At 44.9% G+C, this 24,642-nt stretch overlaps 1 protein-coding gene and 1 long non-coding RNA gene across 5 annotated transcripts in view; one reads left to right on the top strand and one right to left on the bottom strand.

Annotated features, from left to right (window-relative positions):
• LOC113259872 (uncharacterized) overlaps nucleotides 1-24,642 on the bottom strand; it is a 40,482-nt gene that overhangs the window by 4,047 nt on the left and 11,793 nt on the right. The window contains exons 2-4 of one of the 4 annotated variants that reach the window (XR_008960839.1): nucleotides 20,345-20,459; nucleotides 18,456-18,626; nucleotides 3,607-7,684 (exon numbers count right to left, since the gene is read on the bottom strand). This is a non-coding gene — a long non-coding RNA (uncharacterized LOC113259872). Of the gene's footprint in view, nucleotides 1-3,606; nucleotides 7,685-8,339; nucleotides 20,460-24,642 lie in introns of those variants that run through there. The other 3 variants (XR_003317732.4, XR_008960840.1, XR_008960841.1) reach the window with 3 other exon arrangements.
• The window catches only part of FLI1 (Fli-1 proto-oncogene, ETS transcription factor), a 122,259-nt gene continuing 119,953 nt past the window's right edge, over nucleotides 22,337-24,642 (top strand). The window contains exons 1-2 of the mRNA XM_026505414.4: nucleotides 22,337-22,723; nucleotides 23,946-24,026. Coding sequence (XP_026361199.1) covers nucleotides 23,988-24,026 — 39 coding nt within the window. The 5' untranslated portion in view covers nucleotides 22,337-22,723; nucleotides 23,946-23,987. The remainder of the gene's footprint in view (nucleotides 22,724-23,945; nucleotides 24,027-24,642) is intronic.

Genomic DNA, 24,642 nt, shown 5'->3' on the forward strand with positions numbered 1-24,642 from the left:
TTATAAACTTTTTCAAAACTCCCTATGCTAGTTTTTTTTTCCTTAAGATTAGTTTCCTTTCCCCAAAGCAGAAGGGGTATGCTCATGTCATTGTACCGAGAAACTTTCAGTCTTCCACTGTATGCCTTACTCCTTTTCACCCCACTCTATGCCCCTTCCCACTCTCTGAAGCTGAGGACCCTCTTGACAAGTCAAATCCTTCCCCCAGTTTAAGAGAACAAGATATCATGGGCCAGTGGTGCCCATCTGAGCACAGTAAGCCTGTCCGCTCCAATCCAGCAGTCAAATCCCTTGCAAATCCGCTAAGCTGTGATAAGTCTCTAGTCTTCAAATAACGGAGATATCCTTAGAGCATAGAGATCAGGAGAGTCCTCGGGACACAGGCTTGCTCCTTTGTACCACCAACTCTCCAGCCTTTTATCACTGAGCATATCAGATTCTGCACTGAATCATGCTAAGGTTGCTCCATTGTACGAACCGGGATGGGGAGATACTTCTGGAAGGCCAGTATGATCTGAACCACCAAGCAGCGTTTTATTCTGGATCTGCGTCTCCCAGATTTTTCCAGACCCAAGCTAAACCACTGGTCTCTGGCTCCCGACTCAAGATCTTTTCCTACGTCCTGAACCTTAAAATTTTTCCTTCTACTAATATTCAACCCCCTACTCTTTTCTTTGACAGACTCTAGATTTTTGTTTCCCACAACATTTGTCATCCAACTTTGCTTCTTTCCTCTTTACTTCAGAACTTTCTCCCTACTCCCCTAACAATGTCTGTCTAATGCTAGAAATTCTCCCGTTAGGAGCCACCTATAGTTCCCTGGGACAATTGTCCCATAGTATTGGTCATAGGGTTTGGGAAGAGGTAGAATTTCTGTTCACAATCTTCTTCCATCAGACTTCAAACACACACATCCAGCATATTCTCATAGCAGCATTTTCTTTTCTGAAGTATAAATTTATACACCAAATACAAAGACTCAAGTACAAGAGATTTTTCCTCCAGAAGATCTGGCCCTTTCTTCAAAGATAACAATTCATTCACCTAGTTGGAGCCTGGAGTTTATGAAACAAAGGTCCCATGTTTTGACTTTGGGGTTGGCGAGTTCACTTCACATAAAGACTTTCACAGTCACAAGTAACACCATTCACCTAGCTGGACTAGTGGATGTGGATAAATTAAGACAATCCATTGGCACCACATGGAAAACAAACAAGAAATATTATACTGGGTTTGGTAACACTAAAATTCGCAAATGTGAGAACTGTATGTTTTAGTCTAAAGAATGATATCCACAGCCCCAAAAATGGAGATAAAGAATGATGTAGACTCTAGAGGAGTCAGGAGCCATCTCTATAGCACATCATAGATTCTAGCTTATGAAAACTGAATGCAAATAAGAAAATGTAAGCAAAGCATCCAGTACAGTACCCGTCATATAATAAGCACTGTATAAATTATAGCTAGAATCATTATGGTTATTATGTTAGGGATAGACAGAGTCCAGTCTTCAAATAAAGACATGGAGGCACAGACAGGAAAAAGCTACCTTCTACCAGGCCAAACCCTCCTCTCCTACTCCTGCCCCTAACCTCTACTCTCAAAGCAAGGGCTGCCTATTAAAGAGGCCAGAGCAGCCACTGTTCTATTCCCGATTCCCATCCTCTGAGCATAACATTCAGAAATGCTTAGAAAACAAACATCTAGTCACCAGATGTCCCTCACATCTGGCTAAACCCATAAAACTACCCTCTACCACCACTACCTCCTTTCTAAACTCCAAAGTGTAGGGGGGAAGAAACTTATGAAATCTCTGATGTCGGGAAATAAGATCTTGACATGTTCATCTTTGTGAGTTTTTTCTTTCTTTGTTGTATGCCCCAACTCTCTCCTCCGTCGGTCAGGGGCATCCACGTGGCCATAAGGAAAAGTTTGACTTCGGTAGCAAGAGGATTCAAAGAAAAGAAATTCTAATATTCTATTCTTTTTCCAGTTCTAACCTAAGCTCTTGCGAGTCAAGAGGGAAGGCCGTAAGTGTAACGGGAGGTAATGCATATGCCAGAGCAAAGAAGCGAGAGAAAAGGAAGAGAGGGAAATGATCATACCCTCCAGCCTAGAGAAACCTGATCACGGTAACCTGGGTCGGCAATAGAGGAGTGAACGTGCTGAGGTCAAGGTTAGAACACATCAGGAGCTGAGACAGTAGAAGTAACCCTGAGCGGATACGTCGGAGAGAAAGGAGTCCAAGTAGAGACAGGCAGCACGGCAACTCACTGCACTGGGGGCCCCGGTAGACGAGAAATGCCTGAACACCTCGCGCACTGTTCAAGAGGCGTATCAGCTGACCTCAATTCTTGCAGGTAAGAGTCTTCTGGCATCAGTCTCTTGCAAGGAACCTGTGGCTTCTCCAGTAGAAGGACAGCCTGGCCAAGCTCCAACACTGCTGAGCTTCAGTGTGGGGGTCAATCTGTGAACATTCCAGGACCCTCATGCGGACCTCTTAGAACAGGATGGGTTGCCTGACTCCTAACCAAACAAGAACGGTATAGAAAGGAAAGCTCAGCACCGGTCCTTGGGTAGTTTGGACCAAGATCTTTCAACCTTGGCACTACTCTCATTTGGAGCTGGATAATTCTTTTTTTTTTTTTTTTTTTTTTTTTTTTTTAGATTTTATTTATTTATTTGACAGAGAGATAGAGCCAGAGAGCACAAGCAGGGGGAATGGCAGAGGGAGAAGGAGAAGCAGGCTCCCCACTGAGCAGAGAGCCCGATGCAGGGCTCGATCCCAGGACCCTGGAATCATGACCTGAGCTGAAGGCGGATGCTTCACCGACTGTGGCACCCAGGCGCCCCGGAGCTGGATAATTCTTTGGGAGGGGGGCTGTTCTGTGTGCTGGAGGATAATTAGTAGTCGTCCCTGGACTACAGCCACTAGATGCCAACAGCACACCACTACTTCCTAGCTGAGACAACCAAACCAGGGCCAGACACCCCCTGCAGGGCTGTCCCCATTTGAGAGCTATTGGTCCGCATAGAAAGGAGACCCTCCCTAATTACAGTGAATCGGTGCCTACCCTCAATATTCCAGTGCAAGACATCAAGGACATCCATTTATAGCTATAATTTGCCCCTGGCAAGCCACTATCTCAGATGAGACCCCCAATAAGGGCGTTTAACAGTCTCAACATATTTAAAGCACTCACTACTATTACTATTAATTATTAGTTATTAATAATTACTAATTGGTAATAATTATTAAATAATTATTAATCCCAACACACTAGTCTTACAACACACACGCATACACACACACACACACACACACACACACAAGCAGACTTTTAGAAGTCTGGTGTAAACCAATTTCAGCACGTGGGGCACCTGGGTGGCTCAGCCGGTTAAGTGTCTGCCTTCGGCTCAGGTCATGATCTCAGGGTCTTGGGATCGAGTCCCCTGTCAGGCTCCCCGCTCAGCAGGGAGTCTGCTTCTCCCTCTTCCTCTGTGTGCTCTCTCTTTCTCTCTCTCTCAAATAAATAAATAAAATCTTAAAAAAAAAACCCAACTCCAATGCAAATGATTTCTGAGTGCAGTAAATAAGTTCAGTAGTTAATTACAAAGGGAAATTTTTATTAGCCTAAGGACTTTGGGAGCAATAAAAGGAAGCTAGATAACAATGGCATGAGTGGTCAAACCCCCAAAATGGGAACAAGGCTAATACAGAATCCGGGACTGCTGGCAAGTGCTGTGGCAATGACATTGCTTGTGTAATTAACATTATCCTTAAATATATATTAGTAAGCTCCCCCATTTAGTAGATGTGTAATATTGGTTAAAAAAATGCTAATTTTTCTAATGCTTTTATTCACCTTGCAAAACTGGGATATAATAACATACTTTATAGGATTGCAATACCGATTAAATGAACTAAGTCATTAAAGCAATTAACATAGGGCTGGACATTTAATAATATCTTCATAGAGTTAGCCCCTATTATTTTCATCATAACAGAATAACAAATTGAACTGGCAAATGATGCTAATAGCAACATTTTAGACGTTATAAGCTCTGACTTATCGATCCTCAGTCTGGTGACACAGACACAGTCATCATCACACCTGTTTCACACAGAAATCAAGTGCTGGAGGTCGGCCAGACTTGCTCCCAGACACATCACTAGTACATGGTAGCCTAAGACTTTAGGCTAGATCCTTCAGTCCCTACCCGAGTTCCCTTCCACAGCTCTACACCACGCTGAGAGTCAAAATCCCTAGGTCAGGATGATTTCAGCTGACTCAGATGCCTTAAAATTCCTTCAAATAAGGACATCTATTTGCTCATATAACTGGACATCAGAGGTTGGGCAGATTCCAAGAACATGCAGTCAGGACTCTGGTTGCATTTCCCTGAGATGCTCTCGAGCTGCCTCCCTCTGGGTATGAACTTTGTCCTCAGGGCAGCTTCCCCTGTGATCATAAAATGGCCACCAGAAGAAACTGAGGTGGAGAGAAAGTGGCTATTTACTGCTCCTCCTAAAAGTGAGAAAGAACTTTCCAGAAGCCTCTGCAATCTTTGCCTCAAGCAGAATAAGGCCACGGGTCACTCCTGAACTCAATATGTTCAAGGAGGATGGCATTGCCCTGATTTATGTTGTTGAATCATAGCCCATACCCCGAGCTGAGGGTGGCTGAGCCATTCCTGAGAAACCAGGGCAGGGCGTGAAGAGGTATGCACTGTGTCCAGATTCCCCTGGGAAGGAAGGGAAGGACAGGTAGGCGGCCATCAAGCCCCCTGCAGTGTTTAGGACTTGCAACTTCCGAATGAGGGCCTTGTCCAGGTTCCACTTCCTTTGTGGTGATCGTCCAAAAAAGAGTTCTAGAGGAATCCAATAAAGCCCTCAACAAGGAAGTGAGATTTAAGGAGCCTTTGAGAGAACCTGGGGACTCCTACATCCCAGAAAACCTCCCGGAGGCATTTATATCCCAAACAGGAGAAGCAGCAGGTCTGAATGAAGAGGCGCTAACTGCATGAAATCCTCAAAAAGATGAAAATCCCATGTAGTTGCGTTCCAAAGCCTCAGACGTCCCACCAACGGCTTCACGGTCTTCCCTGACATTTCATTTGCTCCGAGTAACAAAAAGCAGCTCTACACCCTCGGTTTGTTATTTAACACATTGCAGAGAAGTTGGCTCGTCAGTTTTTTTATGAACAGTTCCTCCTCTGGAACCTCATAAATCCTTCGCAGTTCTTCAAGTGTTGGGTTCACTCTTTGTTTCCAGCTTTTAGCAGCAGCTGATTCACAGACGCTGCCTCGTACTGGCCTGGAGACGTCCCCTGGGGCCAGCGATGCAGAGCTGAGAGAGCCTTCCCTGCAGGCCTGGCCGTGATGACTTACTAGGATAGGCTCTCCTCATGGGCTTGGGGCGTATGTGCCGTCCTGAGGGGAAAGCACCGCTCCGTGCGTCCCACGGGAGGCAGAGGTGAGACAGCATTCTGCAGGTCAGAGAAGAGAGAGCAAGAGGGAAGCACAGAAGGAGTGGGTGTGCTGTGGCTTCGCTACTTCCTGAGCCGGACCCAGCCCCCCACCCAGAACCCGCACCGGGGCGGGAAGGGACAGCAGCAAGCACAGTGTGAACCTTCCAGTCCCTGCACCATGCCAGACCACGGCCCTCCTCCGCAACACCCACCCTCCCCATCCCAGCACGAGATTCCGAGCCCTAAGGCCCTCCCAGGTGAGTCCCAAGAAACTGTACCGCTCAGAGAAGAGAACAGAAGCCCGAGGAGGCTGACCTTACAGTTCAACGAAGTCAGCTGCCCCTTTACCTGTTACCCCAATATTCCCAAATGACTGGAGACCACCGCTCCTCCAGGCACGCCCACGCTTTCCAGAAGGGACTTAAGAACCGTGCAACCAGCATGCCCCCTAAACTTGGTCACCCCCTCAAATCTCCATGAGCAGAAAACCCAAAGTTGGGGGGCAGGAAAGGGGACAGGATGGCAAAAGGGCAGAAAGAAGAGCCGCTTGCTTGTGAGATTTTTCCAGGTCGCCTCCTTCTGTTTGGGGACTCGCACAGTGGGTCTGGGAACCCCGGGCCGGGGCTGAGGTCTGGGGGTCCACCAGAGACATCGCCTGGCCTTCGGAGCAGAGCACGCCTCCTCGCTCCACACATGTGCTCCCTGAGTTCTGCAAGCTCCAGCCTTCTGTTTCTGTTTATTTGTCTTGCGTTGTGTTGTTTTATTAACCAGAAACTTGAAAAGGAGGCTTTCTTTGTTGTATTGCCATTTGGCAAAAGACTAGAGGTTACAGTAGCAAGCGGAGCCTAAACATTTTTTTTTTTAATCTCGATGAAAGTTTCTTCCAGAGAGAAAAACTATATCCGATTCCCCATCTCCCATTGAACCTCTGAAGGACTTCCCACACCTTACCTTCAAATAACAGAACCCTAGCCAACGAAAATGGAAAAACATAAATTTGTGCACGTAAAATGAAAAATCAGAGAGTGCCGACAGGCCTGTGTCAACAGGGTATTTTTAGCTATCGGTGAATTTTTAGAATCAAGTTTTAAGGCATGGTTCTTTGCACATGGACCTGGGATGTGTATTTTTAGGACCTCTGCGACCATGGCTTATCCTCACCTCGTTTTTATCCTCATTAAGTAGAGAGCATCCCCACTTAGAAGATTAGGAAAACAGAGGCCCGGTGCAGGGGAGAATGACTGGCAGATGTTCCCCGTGAGCAAAGAGCAGAGATGAATGTCCACATAGGACAACCCCTTGATAACTACAGCTCTTGATCCCATCGTGCCCGATCTCCGTGTCCCAATATCCACTCACTGGCCCCCTCCCTAGAATTAAATGGTGCCCTTTTATTGTGCATTACTTTCCTCTTTCTCCATTACAGACTGAGTTCCTCAGCCCTAAGCTCCAAGAAAAAAAAGATCCCGTGCAGAAGGAGCTCTCCTGCAAGGTTCTCAGAATCTCTGTCCCGGACCCTCACAGAATGGCGTGAACACAAAGGGTGACAGTGAGTGACGAGCTCTGACTGGGGCTCAGTTATCTCGGGCCCTGCCCCTGGTGCCTGGGGAGGAGGTGCAGGCCGCAGCTCAATTTTCCCTCTATTTCCCTCAACAGTCACGGGTGGCTTGGTCTCAACGATCAAGCTGCGGCAGTTAGAGGCAGGAAATGGAATCGGAGAAGAGAGACTCGAAGTTACCCACCATGGAGAGCCCAGGGTGCTTTGAGCTTTTCCAGGTCCCCGAGCCCCCAGCCCGCGTGCCCCTGAACAAATCCTCTAGGGCTCGGATGGCCCATCGCCTTTGCTGAACTCCTTGTGAACCTGGGTCCTGGTCCCCACCCGTTGGGGTTGCCCAGTGGCTTTTGAGGAGCTGTCCTGAACTTCCTGAAAAACTGACTCGATAGGGTCCAGTTGTACACCACCGTCTGGGCTGAGAATCAGATGGTGTGGTCCTGTCCGTGCTCCTTAACCAAATGGAAAAATCGAACTGCAAACCACTTCCCTTTCGTCCTCAGTTTCCAGCAGCTCTGACACATTGTGGGTCTAGAAGAAGTCACAGTCCTCTGGAGGTGGTCATGGAGACAGCTTTTACCAATTCCTCAGTCGGAGGCTCTTTTCTGTGGCCAGTGCTGCTTCTGATCAAATAACCCCCGTGTCTGGACACTCACCCACCTAAAGGATGAAAATTTGGGGCATGGCAGAGGCAGCTTCTGCTATAATCATGCAAAAACAGCGAGAGAGTAAAGGATTTTGTTGAAGTCACTAAACAGAATTGTTTATAAGCTGAACTAGATGAATTCCTAAAGCCAAACACATCTCACTTTTCAAACTATCACAATGTGTGTGTGTGTGTGTGTGTGTGTGTGTGTGTGTGTGCCTGTAAATTGAAGAGAGCTTTCTTACCTTAATAATTAGTTCAGGAATACTATTAGATTATCAGGCTGACTAATTCTGTTTAAAAATCAGTCAGCATTCAGTCACTTATACTTTCGGTTCTGAAAGACAATTTATGAATACATCCCTTGTATACAGACTGATGTCAATGGAAATAATTCAGTGATTTTTTTATTAAGATTTTTTCTGGGCATGTTACTACATTTCAGAGTAGGTACACTTTTTTTTTAAGTTTTGTTTATTTAAGTAATCTTTACACCCGATGTGGGGCTCGAACTCATGACCCCAAGAACAAGAGTCACATGCTCTTCTGACTGAGCCAGCCAGGGGCCCCCAGAATAGGTACATTTTAGCAACTGTAGCTACTGAATTCTTTAGAGTTTGGCCCTACCAAATTTCATCAGTGATAATAAAAAGTATTTGAAACATTTAAGATAGAAAGTCGTTTATTAGTAAAGCTAATATTTATTGAGAATCAAGTTCTAGACATTGTGCTGAGTACTTTCATACATAGTATAAGTTAAGCTTTATTAGAATTTTTTGACATAGTGGAACTCTTTGTTAATGAGGAACCATTACACAAACCTGGGTCTATTTGACCCAAAGCTGGAATCTTACCCACACTATATTGCTTCATAGTACGGTTAGTGGTGGAAGTTTAATTGTAATTGTGAAATCATTCTTGACAGCACTGTTAGTCAATCAAATTTCTGAGCCCTTAATAGATACTCAAATTTCTACATATTTGATTTTTTCGAGGAGTTTTTCCAGTAGTTAAAAAAAGAGTATTTTTTTAATTGCAAATAAAATATAGGCACAAATAAGTCTTTGTGTAGGTACAGCATTGCCTGATTTTTTTTGAGAATGATTACCCTAATTCTTTAATAATCAAGGGTATATTTATGCTTATATTTTATGTCTCAGTACCAAACCATTTATGTAATGTTATACTGATATTTGTGCCTCATTTAGCCACTAGTGACAAAGTTGAGCAGAAAGAGTACAACGAGTCAGATGCAGCAATCTACACCAGTGTTGTATACGTTCTTTAGAAGATGCACACCAGGGCTGCCTGGGTGGCTCGGTCAGTCAAGTGGCTGCCTTCGGCTGGGGTCATGATGCAGGGTCCTGGCATCAAGCCCCCGTCAGGCTCCCTGCTTGACCTGCTTCTCCCTCTGCCCCTCCCCCTGCTCATGTTCTCTCTCTCTCTCTCAAATAAATTAATAAAATCTTTAACCAAAAAAAAAAAAAAAGAACAAGATGCACACAAATATTAAGTTTCTTGATATTGTTAAAATGTCAGTTCCCTTAGTTTTCCTGTAGGTTCGTCACAACCCCAAACAACCTCAGCAATCCACAAGGTGATTCTAAAATTTACATGGAAAGACCATGGTACTAGAGTAGCCAAAACAATCCTGCAAAAGAACAAAGTCCCAGGACTCATGTTATCCATACATACTATGATTTTAAGACTCACTACAAAGCTACCATATGAAGGCAATGTGGTATTGGTGAAAGTTAGACATAGAGAACAATGGAACAGAATAGAGAACTCAAATACACCCACACAAATACAGTCAACTGGTTTTTTTAATTTAAATTCAATTAATTGACATATAGGGTATTATTAGTCTCAGAGGTAGAGGTCAGTGATTCATCAGTTGTATATAACACCCAGTGCTCATGACATCACGTGCCCTCCTTAATGCCCATCACCCAGTTACCCCATCCCCTTACCCCCCTCCCTTCCAGCAACCCTCAGTTTGTTTCCTATAGCTAAGAGTTTCTTATGGTTTGCCTCCCTCTCTGATTACCTTTTGTTTTATTTTTCCCTCCCTTCCTCTACGCTCCTCTGTTTTGTTTCTTAAATTCCACATATGAGTGAAATCATATTATAATTGTCTTTCTCTGGTTGACTTATTTCACTTAGCATAATACCCTCTAGTTGCATCCACGTCATTGCAAATGACAAGATTTCATTTTTTTGATGGCTGAGTAATATTCCATTCTGTGTGTGTGTGTGTGTGTGTGTGTGTGTGTGTGTGTGTATACCACATATTCTTTATCCATTCATCTGTCGATGGACATGTGGGCTCTTTCCACAGTCTGGCTATTGTGGACATTGCTGCTATAAACATTGGGGTGCAGGTGCCCCTTTGGATCACTACATTTGTATCTTTGGGGTAAATACCTAGTAGTGCAATTGTTGAGTCATAGGGTAGCTCTATTTTTAACTTTTGAGGAACCTCCATAATGTTTTCCAGAGTGGCTGCACCAGCTTACATTCCCACCAGCAGTGTAAGAGGATTCTCCTTTCTCTGCATCCTCGCCAACATCTGTTGTTTCCAGACTTGTTAATTTTAGCCATTCTGACTGGTGTGAGGTGATATCTCATTGTGGTTTTGATTTGTATTTTCCTGATGGCCAGTGATGTTGAGCATTTTTTCATGTGTCTTTTGGCCATTTGTATGTCTTCTTTGGAGAAATGTCTGTTCATGTCTTCTGCCCATTTCTTGACTGGATGATTTGTTCTTTGGGTGTTGAGTTTCGTAAGTTCTTTATAGATCTTAGATACTAACCCTTTACCTGATAAAATATTTGCAAATATCTTCTCCTATTCTGTAGGTTGTCTTTTGGTTTTGTCAACAATCAACTGATTTTTGAAGCAGGTTCAAAGGCAATTCAATAAAGAAAATGTAGTCTTTTCAACAAATAATGCTGGAACATTTAGACGTCTATATGCAAAATATTAAATAATTAAATAATAAATTATTACAAATATCTCATATCTTATACAAAAATTGATTCAAAAAACATCAGAGGCTGAAATGTAAAATTTAAAGTTATCTAACTTCTAGAGGAAACACAGGAGAATATCTGCATGATTTTAAGAATGACAAACAGTTTTTTAGATATGACAACCAAAGCAAGATTCATAAAAGAAAAAATATAAACCAAACTTTATCAAAATTTAAAACTTTTGCTCAGAGAAAGACATTGTTAAGAGAATCAAAAGACAAGACACAAAATGGAAAAAATATTTGCAAACATAAATGTGATAGGGGCACTTGGGTGGCTCGGTTGGTTAAGCATCTGCCTTTGGCTCAGGTCATGATCCCGGGGTTCTGGGATCCAGCACCACATTGGGCTCCCTATTCAGTGGAGATTCTGTTTCTTCTTCTACCCCTCACCCTACTCATGCGTGCTCTCTCCCTCAAATAAATAAATAAAATCTTAAAAAAAAAAAACATGAATGTGATAATGGATGTGTTTCCAGAGTATATGAAGAACTCCCGAAACTCAGTAAGAACTAGGGGCACCTGGGTGGTTCAGTTGGTTAAGTGTCCAATTCTTGGTCTCAGTTCAGGTCTTGATCTCAGGGTGATGAGTTCAGGCTCCATGTTGGGCTCCATGCTGGGCATGGGGCCTACTTAAAAAAAAAAAACAAAAAATAAAAAAACTCAAAAAGAACTAAACAATAAAATCCAAGACAAAAGAGGTGAAAAAACACTTCACCAAAGAAGATGTGTGGATTCAAACACACACATAAAAAGATATTCAGAATGCTTAGTTATTAGGGAAGTGCAAATTACAACCAAGTGCCCACATGCTCAGAAGTATTAAAAGCAATTGGAGCTCTCAAACCTACTGGTAGGAATGCAAAATGGCACAACCACTTGGGAAAAGAGTTTGGCAGTTTCTTATAAAGCTAGGTATTCACTTGCCATAAAGCCCGGAAATTCCACTCCTAGATATTTACCCAAGCAAATTGAAAACTTACATACAACCAAAAACCTATACACAAATATTTATAGCTTTATTCATATTCACCAAAAATTGGAAATGGCCTAATTGTCCTTCAGTAGGTGAGTGGATCACTAAAACATGGCGTATCCATACAAAGAGTACTACCAACAAAGGAATACTACTCAGCAATGAAAAGGAGCACACTACTCGTTCATACACTGACATGAAAAAATCTGAAATACACTTTGCCAAGTGAAGGAAGCCAGACCCAAATGTTACATGTCGTGTGTCTCCATTTATACAACGTTATGAAACCGACAATACCCTGGGGATGAAAAGCAAATTCCAGTGCTTGTCAGGGATTAGGGGTGGGAGGAAGGGCAGCACAAGAGAATTGGGGGGGGGGTCATGGAACTGTCGTATAGGACTGTGGTGATGTGATACATTCCCTAGATTCATAGAACTATACACCAGAAAGAGCATATTTTTTTGTATATAAATTGAAAAACTCAACCCCAGTTTCAGCAGAACCCCAGACAGAAATCAGACTATGACAACTGAACCTAACTGCGTTAAAATGATTGACATAACCATACCAAAAGGTTGACTAAGAAAGGCGGGACCTAGTAACTTTGAGAAACAGTGTGTTGACCAGACACCATAAAGCTAAAAATAAAAAGAACCATACATAAAAAGAACCAGACAGCTACACTTTAGTTGGGTGAATCTGTTTCTCCCAAGGGTATGGAATAGCAATTCTGGAAGGGCTTCATAGGTATACTATGGTTGAACAAATAAATAAATATATTGTAGATAGTAAGTGCCAGATTTCTCACTGTTGGAGAAAGAAATTACAAATAAGAAAAGAGGAAATCCCAGAATGAATCCTGTGGCACTGGATTGGCATTCGAGGTATTAGCATTAATTCATTTTAAAATATATATACAGATTGTTATGGACTACATAATTCACATGTTGAAGTCCTGAAGTTAAATGAATCATAAGGATGGGGCCCTAATCCAAGATTGACTGGTGTCCTTATAGGAAGAGACAGAGAGAGACCATGGCCATGTGAGCAATGGACACCTGCAAGCTAAGGAGAGAAGCCTCAGAAGAAACCAACCCAGTCAACACCTTAATCCTGTACTTCCAGCCTCCAGAACTGTGAGAAATAAATTTTCGTGTTAAGCCACCCTTTCTATGGCATTCCATTAGAATACATACAGAAAGAGCAATACAGAAAGAAATCTAGGTATGTGTGTATATTTAAGTTATATTTCCTTGCTTTGTCTGCTGAGAAGGACTCAAAGCTGTAGCAAGTAGCACAACTAATCCTCTAATCTTGGTTTCTAAACACATTCCCAATCCAAGAAACCAGAGATCCTTGGAGAAGCAGATAATTCCAGGGCTGGGCAGAGAGAAAACACAAGATCATTCTGAAGCATTGTTTTGTGCCAGAAAGTAAGGAGATGCTAAAGGAAAAAATTTGGACCAGGTAGGTGTGGCAAAAAGGATGCAGGAATCAACCTGAAAGAGCTCCCAATGGCCCAAGTGGAACAATTTGAAATTTGAGGAACAAAATAAATTACAGTAATAGATGGCAATCCAAATAATAAAATAAATATCCATGAGTTCATATTAAAGAAGGAAGGAAGGAAGGAAGGAAGGAAGGAAGGAAGGAAGGAAGGAAGGAAAAAAGAAAGAGAAAGAAAGAAAAAGGGAGAGAGAGAAGGAGGGGAGAGGAAGGAAGGAAGGAAGGGAGGAAGGAAGGAAGGGAGGGAGGAAGGGAGGAAGGAAGGAAAAAAGAAAGAGAAAGAAAGAAAAAGGGAGAGAGAGAAAGAGGGGGAAGGAAGGAAGGAAGGAAGGAAGGAAGGAAGGAAGGGAGGAAGGAAGGGAGGAAGGAAGGGAAAGAGAGAGAAAGGAGAAGGAACAACTCTTTAAAAAAAAAAAAAAAAGAGTTCCAATTAATAAATGTAGAAGGAATGAGTGAAGTCACCATTAGAACACCACAGTAATTATTGCTTAAGGAGAAATCCACAATAGACGCTAAAACTAGTAAGGAAAAGGGTGAGGAAAACCAGGATACTTGCATGATCTCAAAGTATTCCCTCCAAAAAATATTTGTTAATGAAAAAGCATCTCCCCACAAATTCTTGTTGATTGTGAAGGGGAAAAATAGCAACTTTGTAGTGGAGTACCCTGGCCAACCCCACTTTGATCAAGTGCTCGAGGTCAGCATCACTAGTAAGAAGACATCAATGTCATGGACCCTCCAGGATGATGTGCCGTAAAAGGCTTAGCACCTCAATGGTATTCTTCCCAAAATATATAACTCTATCTAATCATGGTAAGACTTCAGACAAACCCAAATCGAGAGGCATTCTACATCATACCTCACCAATGCTCCTCAAAAGCGTCAAAGTCATGCAACAGAAGTTAAGACCAGAAACTACTGCCGATGGAAAGAGGCTAAGGACACCTGACAACGAAATACAGCATAAGGTCCTGGACTGGACCCTGGAACAGAATAAGGATATTGCAAGGAAACCAATGAAATCTGAATAGTCTGAAGTTTATTTCCCAGTATTGCATTAATGCTAGGTTTGGGTAATGGTACTGTAGTTATGTAATATGGTAACATTAAGAAAAGTTGGGTGCATATGCATGAACTCTCTCTCTCCTATCTTTGCAACCCTTCCTCCTGGGATGAAAGGAAGGGAAAGAGAAAGCAACATTAGGTGTTATACACGTGGAAGAAGAGAGGAGGGAGTTATGAATCAGTAGATTGGCATTGATGTTGAGCAATCCCACCACCACTTAAAGGAGATGGAAAGTTCATGAACCATGTTGATGGAAACTCAACAAGGAAATAGAAGATTAGAAGGGAAAAGACCTAAGTTCTAGCCAGGCCCTGTGGTTCCCCTGCAAAGTTGGACAAATTCCTTATATAATTATAGATAATGTCTATAACACATTACTTAGATAATACATAAGAGATGATTCTAAGAGATTCAGGTTTCTCACATATGATCGGATTTCACCATGAAAAAGGTGGTGATAACCATAATCTTGTTGCTTAATGAAATAACATGTTTAAATGTTGCCATGAAAAAAGAAGTAATTTCTGTTTCAGAATCTGTTTCTTCATCTGAAAATTGACCATGAATTTCTCTAGGGTCCATCCATTCTCAGATGACTGTAAGTGCTGCATAAAATATATTACCTAGATGTTATAATAGGAGAACAAGATCAAGTTTTCTATATACATTCATATCTTTCTTTGACAGAAGCAGTATGTGAAATTTTTTATAAACACAAGTGATCTTTTCAATAGCACATATATGAAAACTGAAATAAAATTTACCCTAAGGTTAAGTGCAGGAAGTGGGAGAGGCACTTCTCTTTACAAGAGCATTATTTGTTTATGAAATTTTTGAAAGGTGAGACTGTGGAATGCATAGGGACTCTTCCCTGGCACATCAGAATGCAACCAAATTTTAATATAACCGATTTCGTGGTAGTTGGTCAGAAGTGTATGGCTTTCATCAAAGCATGGGTCAGCCAAGTATCCATGCAACACACATTTGCACAATGTGTACGTGTGTATGTGTATTCAAACACGTAATGATGGGTGGGTTCTTTTCTTATTTTATGTGTCAGAAAACTGTATGAAAAGTGTATCAGGAAAACAACGACCTTCTTCGCTCTAACTCACACCCAAGCTGATCTCGGTGGGTGCCTTCTTTCCCCCCTCCCCGCACCCCCCTGCCCCCCACTCCCCACAGCGGCTGCGGGGCTGAAATGAGGAAACCTGACATCAGCAGCGTATTCCCTCCATTCCTGTCCCCAGTGGGGCAGGCAGGAAATGCCAGCCTCCTCACAGGAAAGCCTGTTGTGGTGAGATTTCCTGATTTACTTTATAAATGCAAGAAGGCCAGATACAGCAGGAGATAAGCACTCAAGATTGCAAATGCGTATCATCTCTCAGGGTTCTGGGCCCCACAGCCATGACCAGTTTCTCTTCTAGAGATGCAAGCCAAAATTCAGTTTGGTTCCAAATCGAAAACCTCCCCAACTGAAAAATTGGACCATCCACCCTTGTCAGCCCTTACGAGAAAGCCATTGCAGATAACTTGCTGAAGTTTGACCCTGAGTGGTATTCTCACCCCAGGAATCCCTAGGCAAATTAAGAGAATCATCTAGAGGTGCAGTTAAAAAAAAGAAAGAAAGAAAGAAAATGCTTGGGGGTAGCTGGCTCCCCAAGCTAGTAGCCAAAGTCATGGTACCCATTTGACTCTCATTTCGGCTGACCCATGAAATTTTCAGCCAGAACCCTCCTCCCTGGCTTTGCTTTTCCACTGGCGATGCTGTTTCTATAAACGGTTTAGCAGAACGCAAAGGATAGGGATCTCAAAAGCACAAGACAGCTAGCGAGCTAAGTGGCTAGCTGAGTCAAAAAAGGACACAGGAACTAGCTCCATAGGAAGCCAGGCATGCTCTGGGAGCCTCATAGGCCGACCCGCCCCCAGGTCAGAACTCGGAGAAGGGAGTGGTAAGGATTGGAGGGGGCATTACACACTTACCTATTTCATCAAAATCCACTTCATTCCACCCCTCCTCTTCTTGTCAATTTTTATAAAACAGAACCAAAATCATCACCCACAGAAGCAGCAAGCAGACTTCACAGAGTGTGAAATATAATTCCTATTCTGCCCGTCTCCACATTACCAATCACTCTGAAGCAATGAGAATTTCACAAATATCCGGTTCATCTGTGTGTTACTGGCAAATCCGATCTTTTAAAAAAGAAAAACGAAGATTCGGACTAAACCTATGTTCCCCTTGAACTCAGCCAAAAATCTAGGAGACACCTTACTTCACAAAGTCTGATTTAAAAACATACACCGAGAAAATGAGAACACACCCACGACTTTTGATCTCTTATCTAGGGAAAGCAGGTTCCCTGAGAGGAACTCACAAGGCAGTGAGTCCCCAGTGTTTATTGTGTTAAGTGGGGGACATTGTTTTGTGTTCAGCTATGACGTGCATTGCAGTAATAGTGAGTGGCCATGCTCTCTCCCCCTGTCCCCATCTATCAAAGTCGAGGGTCACCGAAATAATAATAATGCCACATCAGACCCGTATGTGATCAGACAAACATGTACACAGCGTCTTTTCCGTCTAGAGGTTGGAAGTGCTTGGTGGAAAGCATCTCCGTTCTCAAAAGACTATCCTTAGGTACTAGTATTGGGGATATTACTGATATCTGTCCTCATTCAAATATCTCTCACAACTTGCCCCACTCCTACCTCCTCCATTAAAAAATATACCCCAAAGACCTTTATGTCAGATATCATTGGCATGGGCCCAGCTCGAGTTTTGTCTAGGTTTTTTTCTTTTTTCTTTTTTAAATTGGGGTTATAAAGGCAAGTGGGGAGCATCTATACTTCAGACAATCTGGTGTCCTTGGTAGCCAGAGGAAGCATAATTTTACTCCTGTGGGGTTTTTCTCAACAGCATGTTTTGTTTTCAACTAATACAACCATCCTCCCCCTCAAACTTGCAGTAGACACACCAGTTGTCCCACTCTACCCAGTTATGTTTCGAATCCTTTAAAATCCCTGATTCATTCCCCCAACACCATGACGGCGACTCCCTCTACAAGCGGTTCTGAACTTGATGCTTTCCTTAATTCTGGTCTCTTTCCTCTTCTTGAGGGTTGAGTCCGCCCAGGTTGACAGAGCAAAGATAACACAGTTTCTGCAAACCTTTGCCTTCTCAGAGATAGCAAAGTGATATTACTCAGGTCCTTCCCATGACCCATCCTCCCACCCCCGGCAAATGAATGAATGAATGAATGAATGAATGGCTACATGAATGAACTATTCCATTCAGTCAGAAAAAGCATCCCCTGACCTGGAACTGTACTGAATTATTATGAAGGATTGGCATTGGCCCAGCTAACTGTTGTCTCGGTTTTTTCTTTTCTCTTTTAAACAGGAGCAAGGATGAATAATGTCTCCCAATAACTTAAAAATATGTCATCATGGATGAGACTAGTAATATGCTCTTTAGAATTATAAAAATTTAAGCTAGAACAGGGCTCAGTGATTATCTAATAAAATTAAAGTTATTAATTGATATTCATGAAGAGGTAACTTAAGGAGGAGAAAAACTTGCTAAGGGGATTGAAGGAAAGAATATAATGTATATAAAATCTTTGGTCTTAAGAGGTCCTCTTTGCCTTGATGCTTGGTCTTACTCATTCTCCAGTAACCTCACCTCTTTATCCACAGTCCTGGGAAACTTTTATTTATTTATTTATTTATTTATTTATTTATTTATTTATTTATTTATTGAAGAGAGAGAGAGAGCACTTGAGTGGGTTGGGGGGTTGGTGAGGGTAAGGGTTAAGGGTAGAGGGAGAGAGAGAATCCCAAGCAGACTCCACACTAAGTGCAGGGCTCGATCCCAGGACCCTGAGATCATGGTCTGAGCTGAAATCAAGAGTCGGACACTTAACCAACTGAGCCACCCAGGCGCCCCCGTCCTTGGAAACTTTCTATATGTTTGATCTGTAGGCGGGGGTGAGGGATGACTCTGTTAGCTTAGGAGAGGCCCCTTCTTTTGCACCTGTTCGGATCACAGATCTCTCGATCCAACACTTCTCCATCCTTGTTCTGAATGCTCCTTATTTTGCACCCATCCTAAGATCCTCTGTTATGCTGAGAATATGAGTGAATGGGTGTGTGTGTGTGTGTGTGTGTGTGTGCTGGTATGTGATGGGAATCAAAGGACTGACCTGCTCACACACGTCAGAATCCGAAGCGCCCCAGTCTGACAGCTCTTCTCATGGATGCTGTTCTCCTCACTGCCTCCATTTCCTGGACTTATCTCCCTGAGCAGATTTCCCACTTCTTCTCTCTCCTTGTAATTTCCAGGAGCTCAGTCTAGCTTTGCAGCCTGTCAAGGGCTACAAGAGGACACAAATAATGAGAGATAAGGAGCGTGACATCTTGTTGGCTACCCTTTAAAATCTGAAATTGCTTGTTGGAAGAGCAGGAAGCAACTTCCTTCCTTTCCATCATTAAAAGCAAAGGGAATAGAAAATGTAGAGGACATTGAAACTCAGTGTGGTTTCAAAGTCTTTATTTGGGGTGGAAAGAACCACAAAGACCAGAATACTGCTTTATACATGAGGCTACACGGGGCCAGAAACATTGCGGATGTGCGATAAATAGATAGCGATCATCACAGAGGGTTCCAGAAGAGTTGGGTGAAGTGTGTCAACATTGTCGATTCTTTTATTTGCTCGAGGAAACCAGATCATGGCAAAATCCTATTCCCCAGTTGTATTAGTTTGCTAGGGCTGCCATAATGAATACCGAAGTATTGGTGGCTTAAACAACAGAAATTTGTCTTCTCACTGTTCTAGAGATTAGAAATCCAAGATCAAGATCCCAGCGGGTTTGCCCTCTCCTGAGGCCTCTCTCCATGGCTTGCCGTGGGTGGCCGTCTCACTGTGCCTGCACGTGGTCTTCCTTCTATGCTCCCACATTTCTGTGTACTAATCGCCTGTTCTTATAAGGACACCAGTCCTATGGGATTAAGGCCCACCCACTTTACCTTATTTACCTCTTTGAAGGCCCCGTCTCCAAATGCATTCACGTTCTCAATTATTGGTGGTGAGGGCTTTCAATACATGAATTTCAGAGGGACACAATTCAGTTCATAACACTACTCATTGGGAGCAGACCTAAAACCGGAACCCACAGTTTCTAACCCTAGAACATGAATTTGCCTTTGATTCAAATCCTTTCCCAGGTTAACTAATCTCACAGAATTATAGCATACTCTTAGTGGAAGGCATCTCGAGATGATCTAGTTGTAGCTCTCTCCTTAGCCAAATAAGGAAGTTGAGTCCTAATGGCCTTGCTGAGAATCATAGAACCCAAGGTGGCACCCCCCAGATAACTAACCTTCTCCCCTACGGGGGTGTTTCTTGGATTCCAATCTCCCACTCTCCTAAACTCAACACGGAGGCACTTGCTAAAGACCAGGCTCTGGACTGCAAATCGATGGCCCAAGGAAGCAGCCTGGTACTGGCTGGTGAGGGAGCAGTAACCATGGAGCAAGAAAGCCCCCACCCCTTTCCCTTTGGAAGCAGTTAGAGGGATAAGCTGGCTTTAATGAGTCTTCCTGCCCCTTTCCCTTCATTCTCTCCTCTCTCAGTCTCCTCCTTATGGCAGCTGTTACCAATTTCAGCAATTTTCTTCTGGCAAATTGAAGGCTCCAGGTGACAAAGGGAGTGGGCCGTATCCTTCTGGAGGATGAGATAGCCTGGGTCTTAATCCCACCCCACCCCTGCTCCCAGACAGGGTGGTTAGGACTGCAGGCACTCCCCGGGTGGGCATCCACAAGCCTCCCTACCGCCTGGCGTGTGCAAAGAGGTCCAGCTCAGAAACCCTAGCTGAAAGGGAGTCCAGATCAGTCCTCACTTCATTCTCAGTTCATCTGTTTTTCCAGGACCACCAAGATTTTATTAATGGCATGATCTTCGGTGCGAATACCCATTCTGGTTCTTAAAATTACAGGAAGAGGAGGAAATAAGAGGCATATATGCATGCATGTGCGTGCGCGCACACACACACACACACACACACACGCAATGCTGAAGAGTTTGGTACAGACCTCCGGCAGTGGACCACACCCACGATGCTTGGAGAATGAGAAGATCTCTTGATCCACGGTTAAACCACTTATGTAAAAAAGGAAGTCGGCATGTGAGCACCGACTTCCCCCAATCCTACAAAGCAGAAAATGAATTAGTTCACTCAGGTGAAATGTTCCGGTCAGTTTTCCCTTAATTACAGTGTGAGGGTTTGGTTTGGTTTGTTTCGTATCCCCTTCTTATTGTTCAGAAAGAAGAGGCAGAGTTCGATAACTGTCCCGCTTCGCCGCCTGTCAATTTCAGCGTGGACACGGGGTAACCAGCGGCGAACAAAACAAACCCCACAACTGCCTTCCGGGGAGCTTACAATCTAAGGAAAGGAGGCCAACCTTGGATAGATAGGTCTCCAAATAAGAATGTGATAACAACTCTGAAATCTAAAGAAGCTGAAGCGGGTCCTCCTGTGGTCTCCTAGAAGTCCCTTTCAAGAAAAGAAAGGAGACAGGGGGGTGAAAAGAAAACAATTTCAAATCTCCAGCTGTCCCGAAAAGAACCTCTCTTTAAAAACCATGACACCTGGGTAGGATGTACCCTCCGACAGAGAAGCACCTTCTGTTTTATTTGTGGTGGTTTGGAATAGTGTTTGTTCCCTTTGGGAGGGAAGATGACCTCTCCACCGAATCCCAGGAACAAAACTACGGGGGCATTGGCTCTGGTACTTCAGTCCCCTCCCCTCCCCAAGCCTGTCTTGTTTTCCTAAGCAATGGTCAGGAATGTGCTGGGCGGGGGCAGCCTGGCCGTCAGCCCCGAGCCCAGGCAGCCCCAGTCACGGTCCCAGGCTGGCCTTTCACCCCAGAGCTCTCCCGGCTGCTCTTATTAAGCAGCAAAATGTTTCAATATGTTGAGCTTTGGGGGAGGGACGGAGAGAAAAATCGGGATATTGTTGAGAAGGAAATAATGAATAACCCTGCCGCCAGTCTTCATACCCCCCACGTGGGGAGATCTGGGTGATAAGTGTGCTTTCTCCAGAAATGGAATCCTAGCAATTGCTTTTGGTCAGAAATTTCCAGAGCCAGTTGAGGGGTGGGGAGTGGGGAGGAGGAGAAGAAGGAGCAGGTACCAAGTTAATGTTCTCAGTGTCCAGAACCAAAGCAGTCAGGGGTCTGGGTACCCAAGAAAGAATGAGGAGGGGAAAGCTTGAGAAACTGAGGCTAATTCTCAGAGGTAACAAAGCTAAGGTTTTGTTCTTACAAACTGACACACTCTCTATGCTTACCTGTCACCCCTGGCTTCCCGCGCCTCCCCACACCAACACACACCCAAGTTCAGCTGCTCTGGTCCCTGCCAAGTGTTCTAGGCAGAGGCCGGGTGCACAGCTCCTGGTTTTTGGAGACTCAGGAGAAGCAAAGTCATGGAAGGGTGTGGAAACCACCCACCCAGGGGGGAGCACACAGGCAACTCACCGGCATGGCGGCGAGGCCCAGCTGTTTTGTGGAGAATGGCCCTGGATTGGGCAACTAAAAGAGCAAATGTGGAGCCCCATTCAAGACCAGGTCTTGAAGTGAAGAAATGAGCCAGATTCCAAAATTTTTTAAGAATCACAAGCTCAAGGACCCAGAAACGACTCCTGAGCGAGGGTGTTGTTAAATGTATTTTAAAATTGAAACTCCATAATAAGGTTGCTTCTGACATTTGCAAATCTCCTTGCTCTTATAGATGCTGTCTAGAAGACAGAAGACATAGGTCAGAAAGGATGTATTCCAGGGGAGTTCCAAATAAGGGGAAGAGTCACCTTTAAGTAAGCCGGACATAAGGACTTGAAAAAGCAAAGAGGACTTCTGTCGTACTGTGTAAGTCTGAGAAATAATTATTTGCACAGCAATCATTTAAAACTAAAGTTACATAAAAGCAGGCCTGGGTCTCCATATTCTCCTCTTGGCTTTACATCTGTGATATGTGTGTGGTTCCCAGTGTTCCTTGACATTTCCTAGCACCACTGGGAGGTTTCTGGAAAAGCAGCTAAGGGCAGATGGGTGGCTGTCTATTCGAACAATTCATCAGACAGCAGTTGAAATATTGATAAGAAAACGGAAATCAAATTAAAAGACGGGAAAGGAGAGAGGAAGGGGGAGTGGGACGAAGAGAGGCGTCAGGGAGGAAAGCTGCAGGGCACACAGACCAACGAGTGGTTTCTACAGCCCCCCAGCTCATGCAGGGACTGAGGCTGGCTGTGTGGGTGCGTTGCAGAGAAAGGCACACTTCGACTCCGGGCAGCCAGCAGATTTAATTCCACATCGAGGATCGGGTGCTCTGGGCGCATAGAACTAGCACCCAGAACTCCAAAACCTGGAGTTGCTGCAGTTTCGCTCCTGCTGGCTGAACAGGAAAGGGTGTCTAAGGTGAGTGTTCTCGAGTGTGGGATCTCTGGGGGAATGCAGGGCGGTGGTGTCGCCTCTCCCGCCGCCCCACCCGGCTGCCTGCTCCAGTTCCAGCCGGCAAACGGGAGGCTTTCTGAGACTCTTTCTTTCTCTTCTTCTCTCGGGGCTTTTTTTTTTTTCTCTCCCTTCCCCACCCCTCACTTCCCTTGCAAATTTCACTCCAACTTTCAAAGAAAATGGGGGACACTCTCAGCAAGCACCCCGGGATAGAGGCAGGGAATGGGAATCTAGGAGCCCAAAGGAACATACCTGGTCCCTGAACTCCTGTATGTGTGTTGTGGCTTCAGGAGCCAAAAAGCTGGAATTTGTTAGTGGGGAGAAAAGTGCTTTATCAGAAACACATTGGCTGCCGGAGAAGCTGCACGCTGCCACGTTAAAGATGGTTTAAGAGAAGGAAGGGAAAAAGGGAGAGACAGCCGCCGGACTTGGCAAGGCAGGGAGAGACTCTCACAGAGGCACCTGGCATCGTAGGGTGGTTTTTGCACCCACCAGCCCAAATATTCAGACTTCAGACACCATCTCCTCCGCCACTAGAAATTAGGTTGCATCATTCATTGTCTTTGTCTCTGCCGTAAAACTGTTTTCTTTAAGAAGCAGGGGCTGGGGGGGAAAGGGCCTCCCTAGACTTCCAGAAGCTACAGCCAGTCTTCCTCCCCAAGCAGCCCAGTAGCAGGGAAGAGGGGGGCAGCTGGACACTGGCAGAGTCGTGGGGTCCTAGGGGAGCCAGGCAGAAGATCTGTGCAGCTCTGTAAATATCTGTTTCCTGGGGTCGTGGTCTGCATCCGTGGGGAGACCTACCTCTATCCAAACAGCGTTCTCTCTTCCGGCTCAGACGCCCCCCCTCCCCGGGTGTCCGCAGGTGTGAAACTACCCAGGTCCCAGGGAAATGGGTGTCTCCGATCTGGGTAGGGGAGGGTTACAGGGCTGCGGGAAAGAGACCCAATGGTGTGAGCTCGCTCTCAACCTTCACCATCTCCTAGTCTGAAGTCTGGAGGCAGAGACTCAGGGCGGGTGCCCACTACCTAACCACTCGGATCCTCCCTTGCTGGCCCAGGCAGAACCAGCCTCCCAACTCTCTGCGTCCTCTCCCTTTGCATTCCTCCTTTATCACCTACCCCCACCCCGACCCCTCACCGTCTCACACGTGGTGTACTGTCCGGTGACTGAAGATTCTCCTACCCAGGTTGCTTCCTGGGCCTTCCCGACCCTTCCTCACCAACCGAGGATGTTTCAGACAGTCCCCGACACATCGTCTTACGTCAAGGTAAGACATGACAGCGTCTTTAAACAGGTAATGACCCCCGCGCCTCTGCCACCCAGGCCTATGCTCCCTCCACCCCCTTTCCCGGGTCAGCGGGGAGATCTGTAGCCTGGGGCGCTCCGGACCAGATGAGGGTGGCACAGACCCTCGGGAATCCTTGGTTGGGGAAGCACGCTCTCGGGCCGGCGCTCTTTGGGGGACTGGAAGTGGATGCCCGTGGTGGGGAAGGCGGGGAACCGCGAGCCACTGTCGGATCCCAGTGGGTCTTGCGCTCGGGCCGCGGGCACACAGCAGATTTCAAGTTAAGTGTCTGCGTGTACTTGGGAGTGTGCAGGTGAGCCTGTGGGCGTGTGTGCGCGGGTGTGTGAATGCGACGCGCTTCTCCCACCGGTTGGACACCCCGTCGGTCCTCAAGCCGACCTTCCTTGGCCCCACCCGCCCCTCCAAAGCGCAGACTGCTATATTTGACAGCATGTAGAACGTTTTTTTCACTCACAACAGTTCCCAAGAATGTAAACAAACCGAGGCCAGGACATCTGGGTTACACGTTTAAATGAAAATCCGCCAGGGGGGCCGAGGGTGCCCGGGGTAGGGACTCAGGCGCGACCTCCCTCCTTCC

This window comes from Ursus arctos, unplaced genomic scaffold (assembly GCF_023065955.2).
Source record: "Ursus arctos isolate Adak ecotype North America unplaced genomic scaffold, UrsArc2.0 scaffold_22, whole genome shotgun sequence".
In the NCBI taxonomy this organism is placed as follows: Eukaryota; Metazoa; Chordata; class Mammalia; order Carnivora; family Ursidae; genus Ursus; species Ursus arctos.